This window comes from Acartia tonsa, chromosome 10 (genome assembly GCF_053477335.1).
Source record: "Acartia tonsa isolate MP-2025a chromosome 10, ASM5347733v1, whole genome shotgun sequence".
Taxonomy (NCBI): Eukaryota; Metazoa; Arthropoda; class Copepoda; order Calanoida; family Acartiidae; genus Acartia; species Acartia tonsa.
In genome coordinates this window covers 4,639,577-4,665,544 of record NC_137269.1, presented here as the reverse complement: position 1 = coordinate 4,665,544, position 25,968 = coordinate 4,639,577, and the positions used below count along the sequence as shown (strand labels likewise).

Here is a 25,968-nt window from a genome sequence, read left to right as displayed (position 1 = left end):
TTAACTGTTTTATAATGATCAATAATGGGTAGTAATAGTTTGATTTTATAGTTATCTATCTATATGTCTGTCTGCCTATTTATCTTTCTACCTATATATCTATCAATCTAACATTAATTGAAAATCATCACAAAAAAACCTGTTTTATAATTATCAATCTATCTGTCTATCTATCTTTATCTATCTATTAATCTATCATCATTAAAATCAATTTAAAAAAACTGTTTTATAATGATCAATAATGGGTAGTAATAGATTGATTTTATAGTTATCTATCTATCTATTTATCCATCTATTTGTCTATCTATCTATTTATCAATCTATCTATCAAGCTATGTATTAAGCTTTCTATCAATCTGTATATCAATCTATATATCAATCTATCTATCAATCAATCTATCAATCTATGTATCTATAGATATTACTATTCAAAGTAGCTATCATGTTTAAAGCTGATTTTAATTCCAAACATGAACCATTCTTAATCAATGATTTTTCTTATTAATAGTGAAGCTACTCTATATATATAGACTAGCGGCTACGCCCCTAGAGGCCTCTAGTCGAATGGGGGAGTCGAATTTGATAACCCAATTTCTTATTTTAGATTTGAAAAGAAAAAGTAAAAAAAAAAAATTTAAGGGGGGGTATTTTTCATTTTTAGGGGGGTTGGGTGTGTCCCACCCCCCAAGAAAATAGTTATAAACCTTCCTGGGACCTATGAGAAGCTACCCTGTTAAGGAGAACCCGATCGGTTCAGCGGTTAGCGAGATCCTTCGGTACATACAGACACACAAACAGACAAACATCCTGTTATATAAGGATTAAATTTCGGGAATCTAAAGGGATAAGAAAATGGTTGATTATATTGATGTACATTGTACATCAACATTGATGATACAGAAAATTACCCCTTTTGTAGATTACAATAAGTGGACACTCAACCAACCAATCAAAATCAAAATTCAATAAAAGTCCCAACGAATAAGAGAACGTTATTATAAAAGTTTGGGGACTTGAATAATATGCAGTCCAATATCCACCCCATCCATAATATGCCATAATAGTTATTTATCGCATTATTTTATAGACACCTTTCCTCGGATAGAAAAATGATAATTTACGATTAATTAGTATTTTGTTATTCTTGAAAAAAACTTTTTTTACTATACGATACATGATTTTTTAGTATAGCTTAGAATATTTTGTAATTTTGTTAAACAAACAAACAGACTTGAAGTACTAAGTTGTACTAAATGCGATCATTATGTTGATTAAGTGTTTTACGCTTTTAAAAAATAGTCAGAGTAATTTCAATTTCGAGAAAAAAAACCTTTATGTAATAATTTTTTTATATAAAAGTAACAAGATAAATATCTATTTGTACTAAAGGATCTCGCTAACAGCAGAACTAAATCGGGATTCATTTAAACTTTTTAGGAGGCAATTTTTTATTCACTTTGACTTCTTTAGAGGAATTTTATTGCAGACAAAAACTTGTTTAGCTGTAAACTAGAAAGTTCAATTTAAATCCAATCAGTTTTTATTTGTAAAACTGTTCACTATCTAAATATATATTTATCTAAGTTTCTATCTTTCTATCTACCTATCTATCTATTTATCCATCTATCTATTCATCTATCCAGCCATCTAGCTATCTAACTATTATTTCACATATCTATCCATCTATCTAGATATCTTGAATATCTAAAAATCGATCATTATCTAATTATCTTACTTTTTTTCCTAGCTATCTAGATGTCTATATTTACATATCAATCACCTTTTATTTAAGTTTTCCCGTTTTGTATATCTCTCTATCTTGCTTTCTATCTGTCTATCTATCTCTCTATCTAGGTAGCCAGATATCTCAATCCCAACAAATCAATCACTTTTTGTTTGTATAATTGTGTGAAAGTTTTCGACCACTAATTTACAATTTCCGCGCCCTAACAACCTTGCGGGGGGGTGGGATCACCACCCCCCCCCCCCTACACTTAAAGTTCTCTCATCCCATTTTGTTAAACCTTTATTTGGGGGCCAGGCATAAAGGGGTAGGACAATGGATGATTTAAGAATACAATAAGTGGTCGAAACGTTAGGACACTCATTTTAAGGATTTAACCAAACAAAATTCAATGAGCATACCCAAATTTGTTAAGCCAACGAATAAGAAAATGTTTTTATAAAACTTTGGGACTTCCTTCCATATAAAATTGTCTTTCATTGATTGCTAAAATTTGCTAATAGATAAGGATTACACTGTTAGTTTGTACATCCCAATCATCAGTCACAAAATGTTTAGGCAAACAATAAAATTTACAGTCCAATGTCCCTTACTTAACTTCGTTTATATACAATAGTCTTATGCGCTATTTATGCATATATTTGTTCTAGTTAAGAGCTGAGAAAAAGTACAATTTAAAAAAAATAATGTATTGTTTCCGTTCCAAAATAGATACATCAAAATAAAATGAGTTATTTTCAACCAATCAAGTTTAGTAGGTTTTAAAAAGTAAAGATAGCTAGATAGATAGGTAGATACAGACAGACATACAGAAAGATAGATAAATAAATAGGTATACAGATTACAGACAGAGAGACAGACACAATAATAGATAGATAGACAGCCAGGCAGAAAGATAGACAGACAGCCAGGCAGAAAGATAGACAGGCACAATAATAGATAGATAGACAGCCAGACTGAAAGATAAATAGATAAATTAACAGATAGATAGATATATAGATATAAACTTACAGAAATACAGAGTGTTAGAAAGACAGATAGACAGACAGATTGACAGACATATAGAAAGATAGAAAGAGAGAACGAAAGATAAAAAGATCAATATAAGGAAGAGATATATATAGTTATATATAGACAGATAGATACAGAGACAAAAAACAGACAAACAAACAGACAGACAGACCGACAGACATACAAACAGACAACTAGAAAGCCCTAGTTTCCCACCAAAATATTCAATTACACTCCATTAATTTCTATTGTTCATTCCATTGGGGTTTTGGATGACCAATAATCAACATTTATTATTTGGACACTGTCCCGAATTTGTATTAATTTTGAGGAACAAGACTCCAGTTACGTCATATTTTTCTTTCCCGAAAAAGGGAAGGGGGAAAGAAAAAAAAGGGAAGGGGAAAAGAAAAAAGATATGGGAGAAAAGGGGGTTTTCCCCATCTCTTTTGAAGAGATTTTCTTCCCCCCTTCCCTTTTTCGGGAAAGAAAAATATGACTGGAGTCTTGTTCCTAAAAATTAATACAAATTCGGGACAGTTTTCTGTGTGTCATTATTTGTATACTTCTTATAATCGATATATCATTACTTGGATGTTGCACCAGATTTTCATGTTCTCTAATAAAGTTATACTCATAGCTGGGTATAGAACGATTCCCTCCATTAACCCCCTTTACCCAATCGTCTCCAATCCTACTTGATGAACTAACTGACCAATGAATGAGGTTCATATTAGCAAGCTAATTTTACAAAAAAAAATTTCACCCGCAAAATATCCACGTATATTTTATATCCATTCTTATTCTGATATTTGTCTGTCTGTCTGTACCTTAAGATCTAGCTAACCACTGGACTGATATGGTTCTTTACAGCAACGCTTCTTCTAGGTCCAGGGAAGGTTTAAAACTATTTGCAGTATGGTACATCTACCCTCCTCCTAAGAAAAAGTTTAAAAAATAATGTACATTTTAAAAATCCAAGTTTTGTTCATATTTTGAAGGGGTGGTAACCTATAATTATTGCCACTGAGAGCAAGGATCTTAAGGGATAAGACAATGTATGAAAAAGTTTGGAACTAACCAATCAATGAAAAGCACTCAAAGTTTTCGAGTCAACAAAACATTTTGGGTACCAGTGTAATTTACAGTCCAATGTCCCTTTCCTGCCACTTAGCTAATGTTCACACAACTTAATGAACAATAATAATTAATAAAGCTTCCCCTCAAAGCATACTCCAACAAAATCAAGTCTTTTATTAGTGGAAAATTGTTTAAATATTCTTAAATTTTGTTGGTTTCTTAAGTTGAGTGTCCAAACGTTTAGACCACTAATTGTAGTCTACAGTAGAGGTAATTGTGTGTATCATCATTTTGGATGTAAATTGTCTAATCCTTTTTGGATTCCTGGCTTTTATGGATGTTATCGTCCTTGTTCTATCTTCATCTAGAAAGGTGGTTTTTTGACAGGGATTTCAGGGGATAAGAAAATGAACAATAAATTGATATATATCCTCAATGATAATGAACCAAATTACCCCTGTTGTAGTTCTAAATTATTGGTTTGAAGACTACTTGTTTGGAACCAACAAATAATCATTCAATAAAAGAATCCAAAGGTTTATGGGCAACGTATAATATAAAGTGGGGATACGAGGGTAATTTACAGTCCAATGGCTCCTCCCTCCCTGGATATTTAAAGCTGGGGCAAGAGGGGGGGGGGGTGGGTAGTTAAACCACAATGTCGTAATGATAGTTGGAATTACTAATGTTTGTTTACCAAAGTTTGTAAACTAGAGTTAAATAATAACTAGTAAGGGAGGGAACATTGGAAAAAACATTGTACTGGTACCCAAAGTTTTAATACCACATTATGTTATTCGTTTTTCCAAAAACTTTGGTCACTTTTATTTGATTTTGATTTTAATCTACATACAGAAAGGGTAATAATCTTTGAGGATGTATATCAATTTATCGTTCATTGTCTTATCCCTTTATATTCTACAAAATAACTGTTTGAGCTGAATGTATTTTTTCTTTAGATAATATTTGTCTGAAAGTCCTAACTGTAATTTTTTCTGCCTGTTTTGCAGACAAGGCATTCTTAACACAATTTTTAACATCTTTTGTTATGACGTAGTTCCCCATGAATTATAATGTATTACTTTACCATTAATAACTTTGGTTAAAAAAAGACATAACCTATTATTATATGCTTGGTTACATTAATTAATATACATATACTTTACTTCTTTGTTAAATATTAGCGACTGAGGCCATAGAGGCCTCTAGGGGCACTTAAGGGAAGGAGGAGGGTGGTAAGTCGACCTCAACTTTCAAAATTAATTTTAAAAAGAAAGTAAAAAAATTTTGTTTGGAGGGGGGTTGGGTATTTATTCTAGAGGGTTGATCTTGGGAGGGTAGAGATCCCATCTCCAAAAATAGTTATAAACCTTCCTTGGACCTATAAGAAGCTTCACTGTAAAGCATAAACATATCAGTTGAGCGGTTAGCGAGATCTTAATATACAGACAGACATTTAACACGTTCTCTCATTCGTTGGCTATAAAAATCTTTGTTAATTAGTTCAAACTAGCATAGATAAAGACAAATTGGGGTAATTTTGTTTATCATCATTAGGGATTTACATCAATCTGTCTTCCATTGTCTTATCCCTTAAGATCCATGAAAAATAATATATTGAAAGTTTTTAGTAACCTAAAGTTCTAGTTTTCTCCAAGGGGGGGGGGGGCGCATTGGGTTGTTTCTTACACTAGTACCCAAACATTTATAGTAACGTTTTCTTATTCATTGGCTTAGCAACTTTGGGGACTTTTTACAGAATTTGATTTGTTGAATCATTTATTTGAGTGTCCAAATATCATCATTGAAAGTGTACATCAATTTATCTGTGATTGTCTTATCCCTACAAAAAATTCATATTATTAAAATCCATGTGTGATTATTTTTAGTAACCAACAGTTCTAGTTTTCTCACAGCCACTAAAATAAAAAAAAAACAATTTAGAACATTTGTCCATTAGAACCCATATTATTAGCTGGGAGGGGTGAGTCAAAAATAACATATTATTTAGTGAACATTTTAAAGGTCAGTACTTGGGACTGTAAATTACATTGTTACCCAAAGTTTTATAATCACGTAATCTTATTCGATGGCTTAAAAATTTTCAATTTTAGTGGGTGGCTTCTAAACTAGTAGTGTTTGAACCTTTCAACCTAGAGTTTTAATCTACAGAAGGAGTAATTTTGTTTATCATCATTGGAGATTTAAAAAGAGGGGGGGGGGAGGGGAGAATGGGCTATTTATTATACTAGTCCTTGAAAAGTTGAAGTTTTATAATAACGTTTTCTTATTCGTTGGCTTAACAACTTTGGGGACTTTTTATTGAATTTTGCTTGGTTGGATGGGGATTGGAAATGTATGTCAATTTATCGGCCATTGTAATATCCCCTAACTTTATGAAAGTTAGTTAAGGTATTTTCTTAGAAATTTCAAAAATCTTAAAATTTCGGGTAAGGAGAGGGCGCGCGGGGGGGGGGGGTCGGGTTACTAGGGATAAAAATAAAATAATTTGTAGCTCCTCCCCCAGAAAAAAAGAAACAAATTCCAACTAATTATCTGGGAATCTTTGGTGACAGAGTACAGAAAAATTGTCATTAAAAATATGTTTTTTTTGTTTTGTTTTTGAAAGCAATTTTGTTCTATATTAATAACTAGCGGCTACACCCACTATAGGCCTCTTTTTGTTTGAAAAAGACAATGTATAAAAAATATTTTTGAGGGTAGGAGCATAGGCGTCCAAGGGGGGGGGTAATGGGCCATTTGGCACCCCCAAACGATTTTGGGGGTGCCGTAGGCACCCCCAAAATTTTGTGAACAATACCCCCCCCCAAAAAAAAATTACCCCTACCTTGGGGGTGCCGTAGGCACCCCCAACGATTTGGGGGGGGGTATTTACCCCCCCCAAACGATTTTGGGGGGGTAAATACTCCCCCCAAAATAGAAAATCTCTAACAAAAAAAATTTTTGCGCGCTTCGCGCGCATTTCTAATACTAAATTTTTTATAAAATTTAAATTACCCCCCCCAAAAATTTTACCCCGGGGGTAAATTTTGGGGGGGGTAACCAAATTTTACCCCTGCCAACAGATTTCAGGGGGGGTAATTACCCCCCCCAAGCAAATTTTACCCCCGGGGTAAAAATTTTGGGGGGGGTAAAAAAAAATTTCGGCGCGCTTCGCGCGCCATTTTACCCCCCCCAAAACCAAATTACCCCCCCCTTAAAAAAATTTTACCCCCCCCAAAATAAAAAGCTTGGACGCCCCTGGGTAGGAGGGTTGATTTATCTTGGAAGGGTGAAGGGACCATCCTCCAAAATAGTTATAAACCTTCCCGGTACCTAAACCTAAAGAGCTGCATTCTAAAGGAGAACCATATCAGACATACAGTAGACAGCCTGTTACTTTTATATCAGGATATATGGAAAGTTGTCATCCTTGTTATTTTTTTCTGTATTTTTTCTCTCAATTAAATGATTAAATTTGGTTGATTTTTCTAGATGCGTGGCTTCTCTATACATACTTCTATTTTCAAATTCTCTCTTTTTTTATCTTCTTCTTTTTCGTATTTTTTCTCTTTTTTTTCTCTCTCCCCTTTATCTTTATTGCTTTATATTTACCTTTTATTTTCTTACCTTTTTATCTCTCTCTCTCTCTCTCTTTCTTTCTCTCTATCTTTCTCTCTCTCGTACTTAAACTATCTCTTTTTTCTTTCTTCATGCTTTTCTTTTTCATTATCTTTTTTTATTGCTTTCGATTTTCCCCTCTTTCTTACCTATTTATCTTTCTCTTTTCTCTCCTTCTCTCTCCCCCCCCCCTCTCTCTCTCTCTCTTTCTCTCTCTTTCCTTTACTTAATCTTCCTTACTCTTGCTTATCTTTATACTTGTTTTAAAATTTTTCCCAATTATGTAATTTATGTAATTGGTAATGAATGATTCTGTAACTTTTTTTATTTAAGATAATTTTTATTAAATTACTGTTTTACTTGTCAATTATTTCAAATATTTTTCTCTTTTTTTCTCTAAATAATCTATCAATCATTCCATATATTTTCAACTATTTATTTACTAACCTAATACAGTCAATCTGCTGTCCATGACACTCTAACATCAGGTTCAACAATTCAGATATCTAATGGAGTCAAATTTCACCTATTCTGTCCAAACACCCAGGGTTAGGTGTGTTTTACTTTACTTTAGGTTAGATTTGGTATATGATAGCTCTGTAAGGTTAGGACACCACAGAAGTTAGACAAATATAAATTCCATTTTTTAGAAGAAATTCGTCCAGAGAAGTTCTTATACTCTGAAGTGCCAGAATTTTCTACTAAAGAAGAATATGAAGAAAGAATAGTAGAGTTACATTCAGTAATTGCTGAGCTATCAAGGTAGGAGATTTACTCTCTATCTATATATCTATGTAGTCATCTAAATATCTAACTATCTATATATCTATCTATTTATCGTGTATAGGCTCAGTCTTTTGCCATCGATGCCATGAATATTTTACTAAACTGAAGTAAATACCATGGATCTTGAACAAATTAGCCTCGGGGCAAAAAAGCCTCAGGACAAAAAAGCCTCTTAAGGAAAATAGCCTCAACTGATAATAATGATCATGGCCACAGCTCTCGGCCCCCTGGCCTGCCTAGCCGCGGGCGCTCAGCCCCCTAGCCATATATCCTAACCTAACCTTACCTTAAAATTGTAAAAACAATATTAAAAATTGTAAAAATCTACCAGCCACTTTTTGTTAAAATCCACGAGGCTATTTGTCCAAGGCTATTTTGTCCAAGATCCGATCCCATTTGAATTTGAAAGAATTTGTGAAAACAGGAATATCTGTCTAACTATCTTTTATATATCTATCTATCTATGTAGAAAGATGACCGCTCGAACAGATGACATAATAAGAGAGGAGGAAGAGGATAACCAAAGTTTCACAACGGACAGCTTCCAGGTTAGTTGGTCATTATGTTAGAAGCGTAGCTACTTTATAACTAGGGTTTTGTCTGTACGTCAGTATGTCCACAATAGAGGAGAACAATCCAAGTTTCACAACGGATAGCTTTCAGTTGAGATGCTCATTATATTAGAAGCGCAGCTAATCTATAACTAGGGTTTTGTCTGTACGTCAGTATGTCCACAATCAAAGTTTTACAACGGATAGCTTTTAGAAATGTTTGTCATTATGTTAGAAATGAAGCCTTTATATAGCTAGGTTTTGTCTGTTCGTCATTATGTCCACAATCAAAGTTTTACGACAGATAGCTTTCATGTAAGTTTGTCATTATGTTAGAAGCGTAGCTATTGTATAGCTAGGGTTTTTCTGTACGTCAGTTTGTCCATTAAGAGGAGGACAATAAAAGTTCACAGCAGTCAGTTTCCAGTAAGTTTGTCATTATGTTCAGTAAATCCTGAATGGTTCGTTCCAAACTTTTCAACCAATAATTTTGATATACAGATATGAATTGTTTATTATCATTGGGGATGTACACATCAATGTATCGCCCATTGTCTTAACCATTTATATCTTTGCATAGCTGTCTTATAATGAATCAATTACCATCGTGGAAGTACGTCAATTGTACTTATTCAAAGAAGCGCAGCTACTCTGTAATTACTGCTCTATATTTAGGATGAAGGTGTGGGACAAGGCGACGCTGAATGGGACGACTATACAAGCTTGGCATTTGAGAGAGATCTGGAGAAAAATTCTAAATCATATAGGTATCTATCTATCTATTCATTTATTTATAAATCTTTTTATCCATCCATCTATCTATTATATTTTTATAGGTTTCTATCTATCTATTCAACTAGTTATCTATCTTTCTATCCATCCATCTATCTATTATATTATTATAGGTATCTATCTATCTATTCATATATTTATCCATCTTTCTATCCATCCACCTATCTATTTGTAAGTATGATCAATCTATCTGATTATTTATCCCATCCATCTATCTATCCATCTATCTTTCTATCTATCTATCAATCTATCTATCTATCTATCTATCTATGTATCTATCTCTCTCTCTCTCTCTCTATCTATCTATCTTTCTTTCTATCTATCAATCTATCTATCTATCTATCTATCTATCTATCTATCTATGTATCTATCTATCTATCTATCTATGTATCTATGTATCTATGTATCTATGTATCTATATATCTATCTATCTATCTATCTATCTATCTATCTATCTATCTCTCTCTCTATCTCTCTCTCTATCTATCTATCTATCTATCTATCTATCTATCTATCTATCTATCTATCTATCTATCCATCCATCCATCCATCCACCAATCTATCCATCTATCTATCTACCTATCCTCCATCTATCTAACTATTCATAAAAGCATCAAACACAATCTTTTAAGTCATTTTTTAAATACCATCAAAAATAGAAAACTGTACCAAAATTAACATATAAGCATAGGCTTGACAGCTTAAAACAACTAAAAAAAACAAGGATGACAACATTAACAATAGCAAAGCTTAATAGCAAAATATAAAAAAGGTATTGGTTAGAATTCGAAGAGGAAAAAAAGGTTACAGAAAATAGCCTAAAACCATCCCAAGACGTTATTATAAACAAAAAGTCCAGGGAAATCTTAAAATCTTAATCATAAAAACCTTTTTACTTTATTTTATCGGACCAGCGGGTATGCCCCTCCTACAAAATAGTCATAAACCATCCCAGGACCTATAAGAAGCTGCAGTGAGAACCATATCGGTTCAGCGGATAGTGAAATTCTTCGAATTCGATACACACAGATAGACACATAAATTCACCGACATCCCGTTAGTTTTATGATTGTGCTGGCCCTAATTATACGGTAGCTTCGCTTTTTTAAAGGCAACCAAATAACTAACATGCAGGGATCTTAGGGGATAAGACAATGAACGATAAATTAATATACATCCCCATTCACGATAAATAATATTTCCCCTTTTTTAGACTAAAATCATTAGTTGAAAAGTTTCGAATTTACAAGTTGGGAACCAACTAATAGAAATTGAAAAAAGTACCCAAAATATTGAAGTAAACTTTGGGTAATAGTGAAATTTAAAGACTAATGTCTCATCCCTGCCTAACGTAGATGACATATTTTCCGCCTGTCAAAAAGGAATTTATTAAAAAGCATGTCTTTACTCCACTTTGAAAAGCTGCAATTTTAACCTTTATAAGGTGACACGTTATTTATCCAGATTTTTAGAATTTGGTACCTTTAGTAACACCTAAGAAGGGTTTTATAACTCCAACCCCCCCCCCCCCTTTTCTCAGCTTATACCAAAAACGAAATTAATTCGAAAAAAATCACGAAACCTATACGGAGTTTTCAGCTGTCGTTTGGGGGCAATATATAGTAAATTTGATGACCTCTTCATTTGCCCCCCAAACATTATTTAAGATTTATTTCACTTGTTGGTTATACCTTATACCTGCCCCCTCTATACTTTTCAGGGAGTGGTTAGTCAATTTCTTTAAAAATGGACAAAACCGGTTTACCAGTGGTTTCTGCAGGGATCTAAAGGTAAATTGATGTACATCCCCAATGATGATGCACAAATTAAACCCTTTAGTAGTTTACAATTACTGGTTGAAAAGTTTGGATGTCCACCTTATTGAACCAACCAATCAAGGTTCGGTAAAATTCTCAAAAAATTTAAAGAAAAAGTGGTTATAAAACTTTGGGGACTAGTGTAATAAACAGCCCTATGTCCACACCCTTCCTCGGTTTCTGAGATCTTACACTCCTAGTCCCATGAAAGAAGTACCAAAATCTGATTAAACTTACTAAAACCCTATAATTTGGTGACTTTTTTACATATTTTTAAAGGAAATAAAAAAATGCCTTTAGGTAATTTCAATATATTATTAGGTTTTTGACAAAATGATAATGTTTACTCTTTTTTAATATCTACCTATCTATTTTTACATCTATATATTTATAATAATATTATCCCTCTTTCTTACTGTCCATCTATCTAACTATCTATTTAGCTATCTATTTTTCTATCAATCTCTTTATCTAATAATCTATCTTTCCAACTATCTCTTCGTGTATCCTATCAATCTTGAAGAAAAATGCCTTTAGGTAATTTTCAATATATTATTATTTTTTTGACAAAATAATAATGTTTACACTTTCTTAATATCTATCTATATCACAATCACTCTATCTATCTACCTATCTTTTTAGATCTATTATTTATCTATCTTTCTAATTATCTATTCATGTGTCCTATCAATCTATCTATCTAGAAGAAAAATGCAGTTAGGTATTTTCACTATATATTTTTTTTTTGACAAAATAATAATATTCTTCTTTCTTACTATCTATCTATCTATTTTTCTACCTATTTATCTTTTCTTCTTTCAACTTTCTAATTTGTCAATCTTTCTATGTATCTATTAATCTATCTATCTATACATCTATCTATTCATCTATCTATTGATAGGTCTATCCTATCTATGTATCTATCCTTTTATATTTATCTATCCATCAATTTATACATCTATATATCTATCAATCTATCTATTTATATAATGCTGTAATTTTTTAAAAGCGAAACTTTTCTATAATTAGGGTCGGTCCGTCCGTACGTCCGTCCGTCCGTAACGCATAGCTTTTTTCGTTAAAGGGCGAATATAGGTTCGATATGATATGAGCTTATATCAAAGGTGCCATTACATACTTTTAGAATATCTATGCCAAATTTAAAAATTCAAAAAAATCCTTATGTAGATTTTGCAATATTCTGTTTCAATTGAACATATAATAAATGAGATTGCCGACAAAATCGTTTATTTTAGCCCTTTACAAGACTTTTTTTTGACCATTTTGCTTAAGTTTGATTGACTATTACATTGGCACGCACCTTACAAGATAATTTAAATGTTTATTATTTTAGATTATATACTAGTTTATTTAATTTTTTAAAAAGCATAAAATTAATTTGCGTAGAAGGGCGTCAGGAGTATTGACAGGGTAAATAATACGTCTTAAAGTGTATTTTCTGTACAGAGATCTTTGATTAATTCATGATGATATAAACAACCCTTGTGTACGCATTTTCAACACACACACACACACGGCCACAAAAAAACAGGGATTTGAAATCATTCTTCCTCCAAGAAAATTTTATTGATTATTTTTTTTTACTTTTTACATTATTTGATGTTATTTTTTAACTTTTAAATAATTTACTTTATGAAGGTAGAATGAGGGTATATTTACCCCTGATTAATTGGTTTCCACGTTATTACGACTATCATTTAACGAAAGCTTTTTAATTCAACCTTGCCACGAAGCCTTGTGTGATGCTAGGGTGTTTGAGTTCTTAGGGAACCACACTAATTACAAAATATTTTCTTCGAGATTGACGGGTTTTAAGCTATAAACAGACTTATACAATTGAATATGTCAATATTTTAAAGTTATTTATAATCTATGGAATTGCACCTTTGATATAAGCTCATATCATATCGAACCTATATTCGCCCTTTAATTTAGGCATGTTAGAATTGTCCTATCGATTTCAAATTTTGCATGGGGATTCCTTTAATAGTTAGGTACGATTTAGAAAGCTTTATAATCATCACCAAAATGTCCGTACGTCCATTTTAAACATGTTGATTTTTTTACTTTTTTAACAACAAATTTTTATGTGATCTAATCATCCGATTGATCTGATTTTTGGTATATTGATTCCTGGGACAACAAAGTATAATGTAATCAGCAAAGCAACACTATAATCAAGTCCTAAAAATGTTAGTATGTCCATAAACATTATCCTGAATCAAGCAGTTTTTCAACAAATTTACTTACAATTTTGCTTTGACTCTTATACATTTATATTATGATTATTCAGTTCTGACACTGTACAAGTGTTAATGTCCGTTTGTCCTACCGTTTCATTGCTTCGCTTTAATAGATGTTGTCATCCTTGTTTTATTATCTATTTATCTACATATTATTAATGAATAAAAAGATAGACATATATATAGGGAGGGAAGGAACAATGGAATGTAAATTACACTGGTACCCAAAGTTTTACAACAACGATAAGTTAGTCGTTGGTTCAGAAACTTTGTATACGTTTTAAATATTGGTTTTAGAGTCCAAAGTCTTAAATCCATAATTTTGTTCTAAAGATGGGGTAATTTTGTCTATTATCATCAGGGGTGTATATAAATTTATTGTCCATTGTCTTATCCCTTAAGACCCATGCATGTATACTTTTTTCCGCCCTCATAATAAAAATCAACATATTTTTTTTCTATTAATAAAAAATAATATGTTTACTTTTTTAATATGAAAACAAGGATGACAACATCCATTAATGCGAAAACAATCACTCGACTTAATTTGGATATACATACACTTAAAGACCTAGTTAAAGAGATGGTTCTTTTAGGTCATTATACCTAATCGGTTTGGGAATCATCATTCCATTAAACAAGGTAATAAGATAATGATTATAGAGTTGCCACGCTTTCTAGATTATACCTAACTATGAAAGGAATCATTATGCCAAGTTTAAATTCGATTGGTCAATTCTATCATGCCTAAATTTACGATAAGAAATCTCCGGGACGTACGGACGGACATACAGTAGTTATGATGTAGCTTCGCTTCTAAAAAAAAGCACATGCTGTTAACAAAAATATAAATGTGTATTGTTAATTAGCTTTAATTACTACCCGTATGAATGCAGGGATCTAAAGGGATAAGACAATGGCCGATAAATTGATGTACATCCCCAAATAATGATACATAAAATTACACTTTCTGGGGTTTGACATTAAACTTTATGAACTAACAAATCAAAATTCAAAGTCCCCAAAGTTGTTGAGCCAACGAATAAGATAATATCATTATTAAACTTTGGAGACTAGTGTAATAAATAGCTAAATGTCCCCTCCACCCCTGCGTATTGAATGGATATAGAACACGTGGATATTGTGACAAGGAAATTTTTGTCGTCAATTTAGATTGCTAATTCAGTGTTAAGATATTGGTCAATACGTTTCTCCATGGTCAGGGTATGGATGGGGTAAAGTAGTAAAGTGGGGTATTGGATAAATTGATATATTAGCCAGCTGGGAGAATTATTTGCGAGAATCTGTTACAATATCCAAATATTCTATATCCATAAATTCCCGAATACGCTGTGTTTTAGCTATCCACGGAAGGAGGGGACATTGGACTGTAAATTACACTGGTACCAACAGCTTTTTATATCACATTATCGTATTCGTTGGCTAAAAAACTGTAATTACTTTTATTAAATTGTCTTATCCCTAAAGATACCTGAAAATCTCTAAAACAAGGGTTCAAAAACTATTATTTCTTTAGTATAACAGAATAATTGCTGTCTAACTCAGTCTGTTATTATACAATAATATTATGTTTTTAAGAACAATGGAACCATTAAAGGTTCCCTTTTTTGCGTGCATGGATAAGAGAGAAAAACCTTTTTCTATGTTGTCTTTTTTTGCAATGTTTTTTAATGAGAATTTTAAGACATATCCCTACACAAAGTAACATGATGTCTGTCTGTTTATATGTGTGTCTTACCGATATGTTTCTCATTTAAAGTAGCTTCTTATAATCCCTGGGAAGGTTTTTAACTATTTTTGGGGTGGGTACCACCAAACTCCTAAGAGAAATCGTCCGTCCTTTTAGGTCTCACTAACCACTTTACCGATTGAAGGTTTTTATTTTAGGATAGGCTTTAGGTCCCAGGATGGTTTTAGGCTATTTAGATTTTTTTTATGTTATTATCTATCCCTAAAAGTCGCTGGTATTGCGTGACATGGGATAATTAAAATTTGACATTTAACATTTATCAATTTACTATTTAGAACACTAGCGGCGGCTAAAGCCCCTAGCTTATAAGGACTTTTTATTGAAGGGGGGGGGGGGGGAATACAAAAATAGCCTAAAAAGGTCTCAGTAACTATGTGAAACTCTCTACAATTAAAAATTCAATTGATTTGGTAGTTATTAAAATATTAGGCTACAGACAAAAAACCTTACTACTTTATATAATTACTAGCAGTTGCGACCTTGCATCTAGAAGCTCGGTATTGGAAGGAGTAAAGTCAGATCAGTAAAGAAAGTAGGGAAATAGCCTAAAACCATCCAGGGACCCATAGGAAGCTTCCATAAATTGATATTGTACTCGGTTCAGTATCTACAGACAAAAAACCTTACTACTTTATATAATTATAGTAGGAGATTAGCGGCTAGGCCTCTAGAGGCTTCTATTAGTATTTGAGACAAAGGGAGGGCAGGGGGTGGATTTTTTATTGAGGGATGGGGGTGATTTCAATTGGGAGGGTGTAGGCAGAAAAATAAGACTTCAAGTACCTATCTATCCATCTATCTATTTATCTACCTATATAACATAGATTAATAATTAAAGAAAGCGATCCATAGACAAGTTAGAGGCTTAAAAAAACGAGTTTAAAGTATCTAAAGGGTGAGCAAAAAAAATGCGTAGATTTTTAAAATTCAAATTGCGCGGCCTGTGTTAATGGTAGAAAAAAGGCACGCGTATCGTTAGAACCGCTAAGAAGTCTATTTTTAGAAAATATAAAAACGATTCCTATGCTATGTATAGTTTAGGAGCTACGTGTTAAAATGTCCCAACTGACTTAAAACTTGACTTGCGAGTAAATTTTGGGACATTTTACCATCTGGCTCCTAGATTATTTTTAGCACAGGAACCGTTCTTATATTTCCAAAAAATACAGTTCATAGCGGTTCTAACGGTATGCGTAACATTTTTCTACTATTAACACAAGCAGCGCAATTTGAAATTTAAAAATGTAGGCATCTCTTTTTTGCAAAATATCTTCTCTAATTTTTAGTTATATTTTAAAATTTACTCGCAAGTCAATTTTTACACCAGTTTGGACATTTTAACACGTAGCTCCTAAACTATGCGTAGCACAGGAATCGTTTTTATATTTCCTGAAAATAGACTTCTTAGCGGTTCTAACGACATGCGTGCCTTTTTTCTACCATTAACACAAGCCGCGCAATTTGAATTTTTAAAATCTACGCATTTTTTTTTGCTCACCCTTTATCTATCTAGCTACCTACCTACCTATCCATCTATCTATCTATATATCTCTCTGTAATAACATAGATTAATAATTATAGAAAGAGCTCCATAGACAAGTTAGAGGCTGAAAAACAAGAGTTGGAGAAAGAAAAAACTGAAATGGTCGAAAAGTTTCGACAAATGGACTCGCAAATGAGAATTATTCTACAGGTTAGAAAAGTTATTTCCAGTATGGCTTTGAAACCAATAAATATCCGCTGGATTAGAATTGGTTCTCAGCCATACTGAAAAATCATGCATCGTTTTAAATACAATTTTCCACGAATTTTAAAATGAAAATCATAGACTTAATACCAGATTTGTTAGATTAGGCCTTCAGCCACTTGGGGCTAACAAAAATGGTTTTAAACTTACGTATAATTTTTCATTTTATTATTCATGGATAATTGTCAGTAAAATGTTGCTATACATGATTTTTCAGTATGACTGAAAACCGGTTCTAATCCAGCGGACATTGATCAGCTTCGAACCATTACCGGGCGAATATGTTATTTATTGTATCGATTTATAAACAACTTTCCGCGGATATAAAAAAAGTTTTTAGGATTTAATTCAATTTTAGACGGCCCCGGGGGACCTAAATTTATCGAATTCATATTAATACTAAAAAAAAATTTAACATATGCTAATCAATTTAACCGTTACTAAGATCTTAAACACATAAACACTTCCTATTATTTAAAGAATGAAATATGACGTCTGTCTGTCTGTATATTTGTCTTTTGGTTTCAAAAGATCTCGCTAACAGACGTACCGGTATGTTTATCCTTTACAGTTCAGCTTCTAAAGGTTCGGAAAGATTTTTTACCTACTTTTTTTTATTAAAAATCTTCCGTCCTTTCTTTTAAAATAAGGGCGCAGCCGATTGTTATATGATAAAATGAAAAAATAATATATACATTAACTTATAAGATATTGTTATAAAATGGAAATTTTTCGTAGCGAAGCTTCTTAAAAAACTCCGTCCGTCCGTTCGTTCGTCAGTCAGTAAAGCAATGCGAAAACTAGATTTACTTTTGCTTTATTTAATTAAGAGATATACATTTTTTGTTTGAAAAGCGTCTTCTTTTATACTTTGACCGTCTAATAAAGTAAAAGAATAGAAAATGCATACGCTACATGTAACTCTGCCCTAAGAGCGGGGACACTGTCCCGATTTTGTACTGGGTCTTCGAAATTTAATACCGTCGAAAATATAAACACAGCCGATCCCCTACAAAAGAACAGAAAGCAGTTTGCGAGCAGACAAAAAGGGTCTCCACTAATTGGGTTATATATTTATTGTCCGCCTTTTTTTATTATTTTTTTGTAATTTGTCACTTATAGAAGTTGTTATCCTTGTTAATTTATACACCCTTTACTTTTTTTTATATATTATTTCTTTTATATAAATTATTTTTCTTCCATAAAAATACTTTATATACGACTAGCGGCTACTCCCCCTTGAGGCCTCTAGGGGCACCTGAGGAAGGAGATAAGACTCTAAACTTTTTTTTTTAATTTCTAATTTGGGAGGGGTGGGGGGGAGTTTTTGCTATGGTCGATTTTTTCAATGATGGTGGAGCTACCCTCCCATTATAAAACTTTCCTGAACCTATGAGAAGTTTATTTTTTGTATTACTTAATCAAAAGTAATTTGTGTTTAAACTTAAAACAATTGAAATTGATAAAAAAATTAAAGCCATCAATTTATTTTACAGTTTTTGTTCAAAACTATCTTTTAAAAAAGTAGTTGGGACGTCGAAATCATTTTTACTGCTTCGTATTTCTTAATTTTAGGCGTGTTAGAATAATCCTATCGATTTTAAACCATGTATGATTTTGGTAAAATTCTAGAGAGGGAGTGGACAGTAGACTGTAAATTATTAGTTACCAAAGTTTTAAAACGCGTTCGCTCAAAACTTTGCGGTCTTTTATTAAATATTGATTGGATAGTTTGAATTAGCAATGCCCAACCTTTTAAACCAATTCTAAGAAGAGGTTAATTATGATTATCATTCGAGGGGAGATATATACATCAATTTATCATACATTGTCTTATCCCATAAAAGCCCTGGGTAATTCCTGGCACAATTAAGCATTAGCAAAAAGCATAGCATACGGGGAGGGAGGGGACATTGGACTGTTAATTGAAGTACTCAAAAATATATAAACATTTTATCCTTATCGTTGGTTCAAAATTAGTAGTTTGCTAGGGGTTTATATGAATTTAACATCCATTGTCTTATCCCTTTAGATCCCTGATTTGGTAACTTTTAAGACTTTTCAAGATCCTAACTTTAAAAAAACTAAAGTATAAAAATAAATGTTGTAATATTTCATTTTAAATTGGGGTAATGATAAACTTACAAGGATGATAACATCCATAAAAGAAAGGATAGAACAAGCGAACATTAACACTTGTAGACAAAGCCAATATTGTCCAGTTGTGACGTCATAAATTTCGGGATAATTTTCCTATCCTTTCCCGAAATTTATGACGTCACAATAGGATAATATGGGCTTTTTCACATTTGTAGAGTGTCAGAACTTAATAAGCAGCATATTAAAGCCTTTTAAATTTATTGTAAAATTGCGTAAATACAGGATTCTGTTTATGTACTTGATTAAAGAGATGCTTTAAATACTGTACCTTGTTGTCCTAGGAATCATTATTCCAAGATTCAGATAAATCAGTTTGAAATAGATAGAACATGCCTAAATTAACAATAAGAACAGACAATTATAATAGAGTAACGGCGCTACTACCGAAATATCTGTCCGTCCATCTGTCTGTCTGTATGTCTGTCTGTAAGCCATTATCGTCTTGTTCTAGTACATTTCATTTCATCAATAGGGGGTGGGCGTTCACTTACGCATTATCCATAAAAATGCAGGGATTTTAAGGGATAAGATATTGGATGATAAATTGATGTTCATCCCCAATGATGATAAGCAAAATTACCATTTTTGTAGATTGTAATTACTGGTTGAAAATTTTGGAACCAACCAATCAAAATTCAGTAAAATTACCCAAAGTTTTTACCCAAGGAGTTAAATAAAACTTTGGGTACCAGTGTAATTTAATGTAATACATGGGCGAAAATCTATGCACACCCCCACAAAAGATATGACAACAACAAAAGGGGGATTTCATATCAGGGGGCCTGGCATAGTCAGTAATTTTAAATTGGACAATTTCTAAGAATAAGAACTTCTCAAGAATCTTAAGGGATAAGACAATGTGTTATAATTTAATTCCTAATGATGATAAACAAAATTGCACCTTCTGTGGATTAAAATAATTGGTGGAAAAGTATGGACACTTAAAGTTTGTATCAACCAATCAACATTTAGTAAAACATTTTCAGCCAACAAATAGACAGTAGATTTGGGCATGTTAAAATTGGCCAATCAACTTCAAGCCATGCTTTAGACAAAATAAGCAATTTTCCTACAAGGGCTATGTTGAGCATAGAATCCCCCCCTTTCATATTAATGAAATAAAGGGGGGGGGGTGGAGTTTTTACTTAATTGTAGTTCGCCAGGACAATCAGACATAATAATAAAAGTGTTCAATTTTGGAATATCCTGCATTTATTTATTAGAATGTGGGTAAATAGCCCCCTTTTTATATGTATAAAAAGTCAACGGAGGAAGGATTGAGGTTTATTTGTATTTTGTTCCCGGGAGGGAGGGGACATTGGGCAATTTCTAACATTTTCTCAACAACTTTGGAAATTTTTATTGAACTTTATAGGTTGGTTCATTAAGTTAAGTGTCCAAACGTTTCAACCACTAAGCCTACAGTAGGGGTTATTTTTGTATTTTTTTTTTGGGGGGGGGGGATTTGTGTTCACTATTTAAAAGAGGAGGACATAGCCCACTTTTAAAATTAATGGGGGGAGGTATTTTTGTACAAATGTGACTATTTTCTTTTTAAAGAACATTCTTTTACCGATATGTCGTAAAAAATAACAAGGATGACAACATCCCAAAAAGCAAAGCTTAAAATTGATCAATATACAAGGTAGAAGGATAAAATTAGCGTATAATATAGAGATCTAAAGGGATAAGACTATGGCAGAAAAATTTATATAAATCTTCAATGATGGTACACAAAATTCAAGGAAGTTGTTAAGCCAACAAATACGAAAGCGTTATTATAAAACTTTGGAGAATAATATAATAAACAGTCCAATGTTCCTTCTTTACCTGGTATACATTATAATATACTTCAAAATTTCGCTCTAAATTAAGACTTCATTAAAGGTTTTTAACTGATAGGACAGTTTTAACATGTTTAGATTAAAGTAAAACCCTAAATTTAGAAAAGCATGCTTTTTAAACGTCTTAAAATGACATATGTACATAAAAAAAGTTTTAAAAGTATTTTTACATTACGGCTTAATATTTTATGTTAGCATAATAGCTAAGAAAATACACGTACTCTTATTCGTTGGCTTCAAAACTTGCATTGTGCAAACTTATGATAGTTGGTGGAGCACTTTACATCTATTTTTCCCACATTGTCTTATCCCTTGAGATCCCTGAATTTAATTCAAAAGAGAAAATAAATGTATTTACATAGAAGTTTTTTTTGCTTTTTTGTTTGAAATCTCATTCATAAGTCAAAACTATATGACACACAAAAGTCATAAAAAAGGGGAAATTTTCTGGGAGGGAGGGGACATTGGGCTGTTTATTAAACTAGTCCCCAAAGTTTTCTAATTTAGTAAATTTTGATTTGTTGATTCATTAATTTAGTGTCCAAACGTTTTAACCTTAATTGAAATCTTTGCAAGGGGTAATTTTGTATATCATAAAAATATAATTAAGGGGGGAGGTTTGGTTTGTTCGTTTGTCAAAATAAATGATTTTCCCAAAATTGAAAATTGAAAATTTTGAAATTTAAATAGGTGCTGAAATTTCCCCATGTAAAATTAGGTCCATTTTCTTTCTATCTATCTATCTCCTTTTCTATCTATCTATCTATTTAAATTTCTGTCTATCCATTTATCTTCATAAAATTGGTAGAAATGAAGGAATAGCTACTTAGGGTGGGAGGCAGCGTGGCGGAGCCGTTTTAAAAAGTTTTAAAAGTTCAATTTTTGATAAAAATGGACTTGAAAAACTTAAAAAGGGCATTTGCACATGACAAAACAGAGTTACCAAATCATAATTTATAAAAAAAATCTCTTTATTTCTCTAGTCCGGAGCCGGAGCCGTTTTTTAACGAAAATTACGGCTCCGGCTCCAGCAAAATATGGCGGCTCTACGGCTCCCGGCTCCGGCTCCGCAACACTGGTTGGAGGGGAAATTTGGCTGTTCATTACACTAGTCCCAATGTTTATAAGAACGTTTTCATATTGGTTGGCTCAACAAATTTGGGGACTTTAATTGAATTTTAATCAGTTGGTTCATTCAGTTCAGTGTCTGAACGTTTCTTTAATTACTAGTATTAATGTATAGAAGGGGTAATTTTGTGTATCATCATTAGGGACGCACAATAAATTTATTGTGCATTGTCTTATCCCTTTAGATCCCTGCAATGAACCTATCTACTTTTTCCGTGAAGCTTCCCCATGACAAATGTATAATTGAAAATTTCAATATTTCTACTCTATTATAATCAGGAATCTTAAGGGATAAGACAATGGACGCTAAATAGATAATCAGCGTTGCGGAGCCGTTTTTTTTTGGTGTGGCTCCAGCTCCGGCTCCGCGGAGCGGTCTGTGATGATGGCGGCTCCGGCTCCTAAAATCAAGAAAAACTCGACATATTTTTTTCCCATGTCTATTTATGACTTTTAAAGGTTTTAAAAGTTAAATTATTGATAAAAATGGACTTGAAAAACTTAAAAGGGGCATTTCCACATGACAAAACAGACTCCAACTTCGGCTCCAGCAAAATATGGCAGCTCCACGGCTTCCGGCTCCGCAACACTGCCAATAATGATAACAAAATTACCCCTTCTATAGATTAAAAGTTTGAGATGAAAAGTTTTAAAATTTATTTTTTATTCTAACGAACAAGATAAAACTTTGGGCACCAGTGAAATTACAGTCCAATTTTCCCTCCCTCCGTGATTAAAATTTAACACAGAGCTAAGTAGGGGACGACGAGATGGTGTGGGGAGGGAGGGGACATTGGACTGTAATTTATACTGTTTTTATTTAATTAAATTTAGATCATTTTTCAATTAAGTTTATTTCATTCACATAATTATAAGGCTTCTATTTTCCAAATTTCAATTTTCTTTCTCTGTCTCTCTGTCTCTCTCTGTCTCTCTCTGTCTCTCTCTGTCTCTCTCTCTCTGTCTCTCTCTCTCTGTCTCTCTCTGTCTCTCTTTTTTTCTCTCTCTCTCTCTCTTTTCTTTTCTCTCTCCCTCTCTTTCTCTCTCTCTCTCTCTCTCTTTCTCTCTCTCTCTCTCTCTCTCTCTCTCTCTCTCTCTCTCTCTCTCTCTCTCTCTCTCTCTCTCTCTCTCTCTTTCTCTCTCTCTCTCCCCTCCCTGGGTATTATATAAACCAAAAGTTTATGAATATAAAGAAAACTGCAAAATAACTTTTCTTCCCAATATAGCTTAATGGGCCAATATCATATGCAATGCATTCAGGGAAATAAAGGAATAAGACCATGGCCGATAAATTTATGTACATTCCCAATGATGATGAAAGTTGTTGTCCAACGAATAGGAAAATCTTATTACAAAACTTTAGGGACTAGTGTAATAAATGTCTGAATTAAACTACAAAATGACTTTTCTTCCTAATATATAGCTTAAAGGGCCAATATCATATGCAATATATGCATTAGGCTTTCTATATTATCTATCTATTTTGTGTATCTATCCATCTAACTCTCCATCTCTTTATACATCTATCTGTCTATCAAACTAGAGAGAGAGAGAGAGAGAGAGAGAATAAAAAAGAAAAATATAAAAAGATATTGTTTATGACAAAACTTGCCAAATGCAATAAGTCAAATTGCAAATATGTGCAAAAAAGTAGCTATGAAAAATATTCATGAATATAAAACTTGCTGCTAATTTAAAGGGTAGTTTTACTCAAAGTACTTTGTTGAGCATTTGTAACCCCTCTCTTAGTTTTCAGATGCATTAGAATAAAGGGGGCCTTTTTTTTGTTTGTTTATTACTTGGGTTAGGTTAGGTTATATTGGGTTCTAGGCAGCCCCGCAGGATTAGTATTAGGCAGGCTCCGTTGGTGAAAGAAACATTTATCAAAAAGTGTAACATGCTTATTGTTTGTAAAGCTATCTAATTCCCAATGCTGCTATGTCAGGTGCGTTATCTATTTTTTATTTCTAATAGCTAAGGTGGCCAATAGACTAAAACTTGCCCTTGAAAAATAAATTGTGCAGTTCCTGAGATCTTAATATATGTACAATATATATATACTAGCGGCTTCGCCCCTAGCCTCTAGGGGCTTTGCCCAAAGAGGTAATTAAAGAAAAAAAAATAATTATCTCTGGAGATGCCCCCACAAATTTTAAAAAATTTATAAAAAAAAATTGAGGGGGTATTTTTTCCTTTTGGGGGGGTTGGGGGTGTCCTACCCCCAAGAAAATAGCCTAAATCCACCACAGGACCAATAGGTATATTCCCTGAAGAATAGAATCCGATCGGTTCAGTGGTTACCGAGATCTTAAGGGACGGACAGACAGACAGACGGACGGACAGACATCATTCTACTTTGTATATATACTAGTGGCTTCGCCCCTAGCCTCTAGGGGCTTCGCCCCATGAGGTAATGGAAAGTCAACCCTCCAGAATAATTTTATAGTTATATTTTCAAAAAAGTTATTCTTTGCCGAATTACTCTTTGGTAAAATTAAACCCAGGTTGTGCGCCGTATGCACAAAAATTTCAATTCGTAAAAATTAAACCCAGGTTGTTCACCGTATATCTCGTACGGGGTGAGCATAAGCGAGTACCCTGTATGCGGTGCAAGCTCTGATAGTCCCACTGATTGGACTACATATACACAAAAATTGAAAACTCTCCTCTGTAAATTTTATTTAATACCTATAATTGCAACAACTTTTTAAAGATGTCAATTTTTAAAAGTTACAAAAAGCCCAAAAAAATTTTTTTGTGAAATTTTTTTTATATTTTTTTTTTGGGGGGGGGGTTCATGGGGGCTTCGCCCCATGGTGCAGTGGGGTTCCCCCAAACCAATTACTGGTTTTTGTTTACAAAAATAAAAAAAAAATATAAAAAATTGGAAATAGGGATTTTTTTATTTTTAGGGGGGTTGGGGTGTCCCACCCTCCTAGAAAATAGCCTAAAACCACCAGAGTACCAGTAGGTATATTCCCAGAAGAGTAGAGCCCAATTTGTTCAGCAGTTACTGAGATTTTACAAAAAAATGTAAAAAACATTTTTGGGGGGAGGTGTTTTTTTTAGTTTTTAGGGGGGTTGGGGGTGTCCCACCCCCCAGGAAAATAGCTTAAAACCATCACAGGACCAGTAGGTATAATCCCTGAAGAGTAGAGCCCAATCGGTTCAGCGGTTACTGAGATCTTAAGCTTCAGACGGACAGACAGACGGACAGACGGACAGACGGTCAGACGGTCAGACGGACAGACATCAAGCTACTTTGTATTATAGATAGAATAATATGTTTTATGGAAAATAAATCTTAGATATTTTATTATTGTTTTACTGCATATTAGGAATTAGTTTTATTAGCTTTTATCACAGGGAAGGAGGAGACATAAGGCAGTTTTATTACACAGCCCCCAAAGTTTTAATATAACGTTTCCTTATTTGTTGGCTTAACAACTTTGGGGACTTTTTATTGGTTCATTATTGAGTGTTTATTAAACGTTTCACCAACTAATTTTAATCTAAAATAGGGGTAGATTTGTATATTATTATTGTAGATGTACATTAATTTAACGGCCATTGTCTTATCCCTTTACTGTTATTTCATCTTTTCTATATACTTACATTATTATTTATCTATCATTCTTCTATTTTTTTGGTG

The 25,968-nt window shown here is 32.9% G+C and overlaps 1 protein-coding gene across 1 annotated transcript in view; it reads left to right on the top strand.

The window, feature by feature from the left end:
* The window catches only part of LOC145329226 (uncharacterized), a 145,076-nt gene that overhangs the window by 71,150 nt on the left and 47,958 nt on the right, over positions 1–25,968 (top strand). The window contains exons 4-7 of the mRNA XM_080173273.1: positions 8,107–8,218; positions 8,712–8,790; positions 9,469–9,560; positions 17,019–17,130. Of these exons, the coding sequence (XP_080029399.1) occupies positions 8,107–8,218; positions 8,712–8,790; positions 9,469–9,560; positions 17,019–17,130 (395 nt within the window). The remainder of the gene's footprint in view (positions 1–8,106; positions 8,219–8,711; positions 8,791–9,468; positions 9,561–17,018; positions 17,131–25,968) is intronic.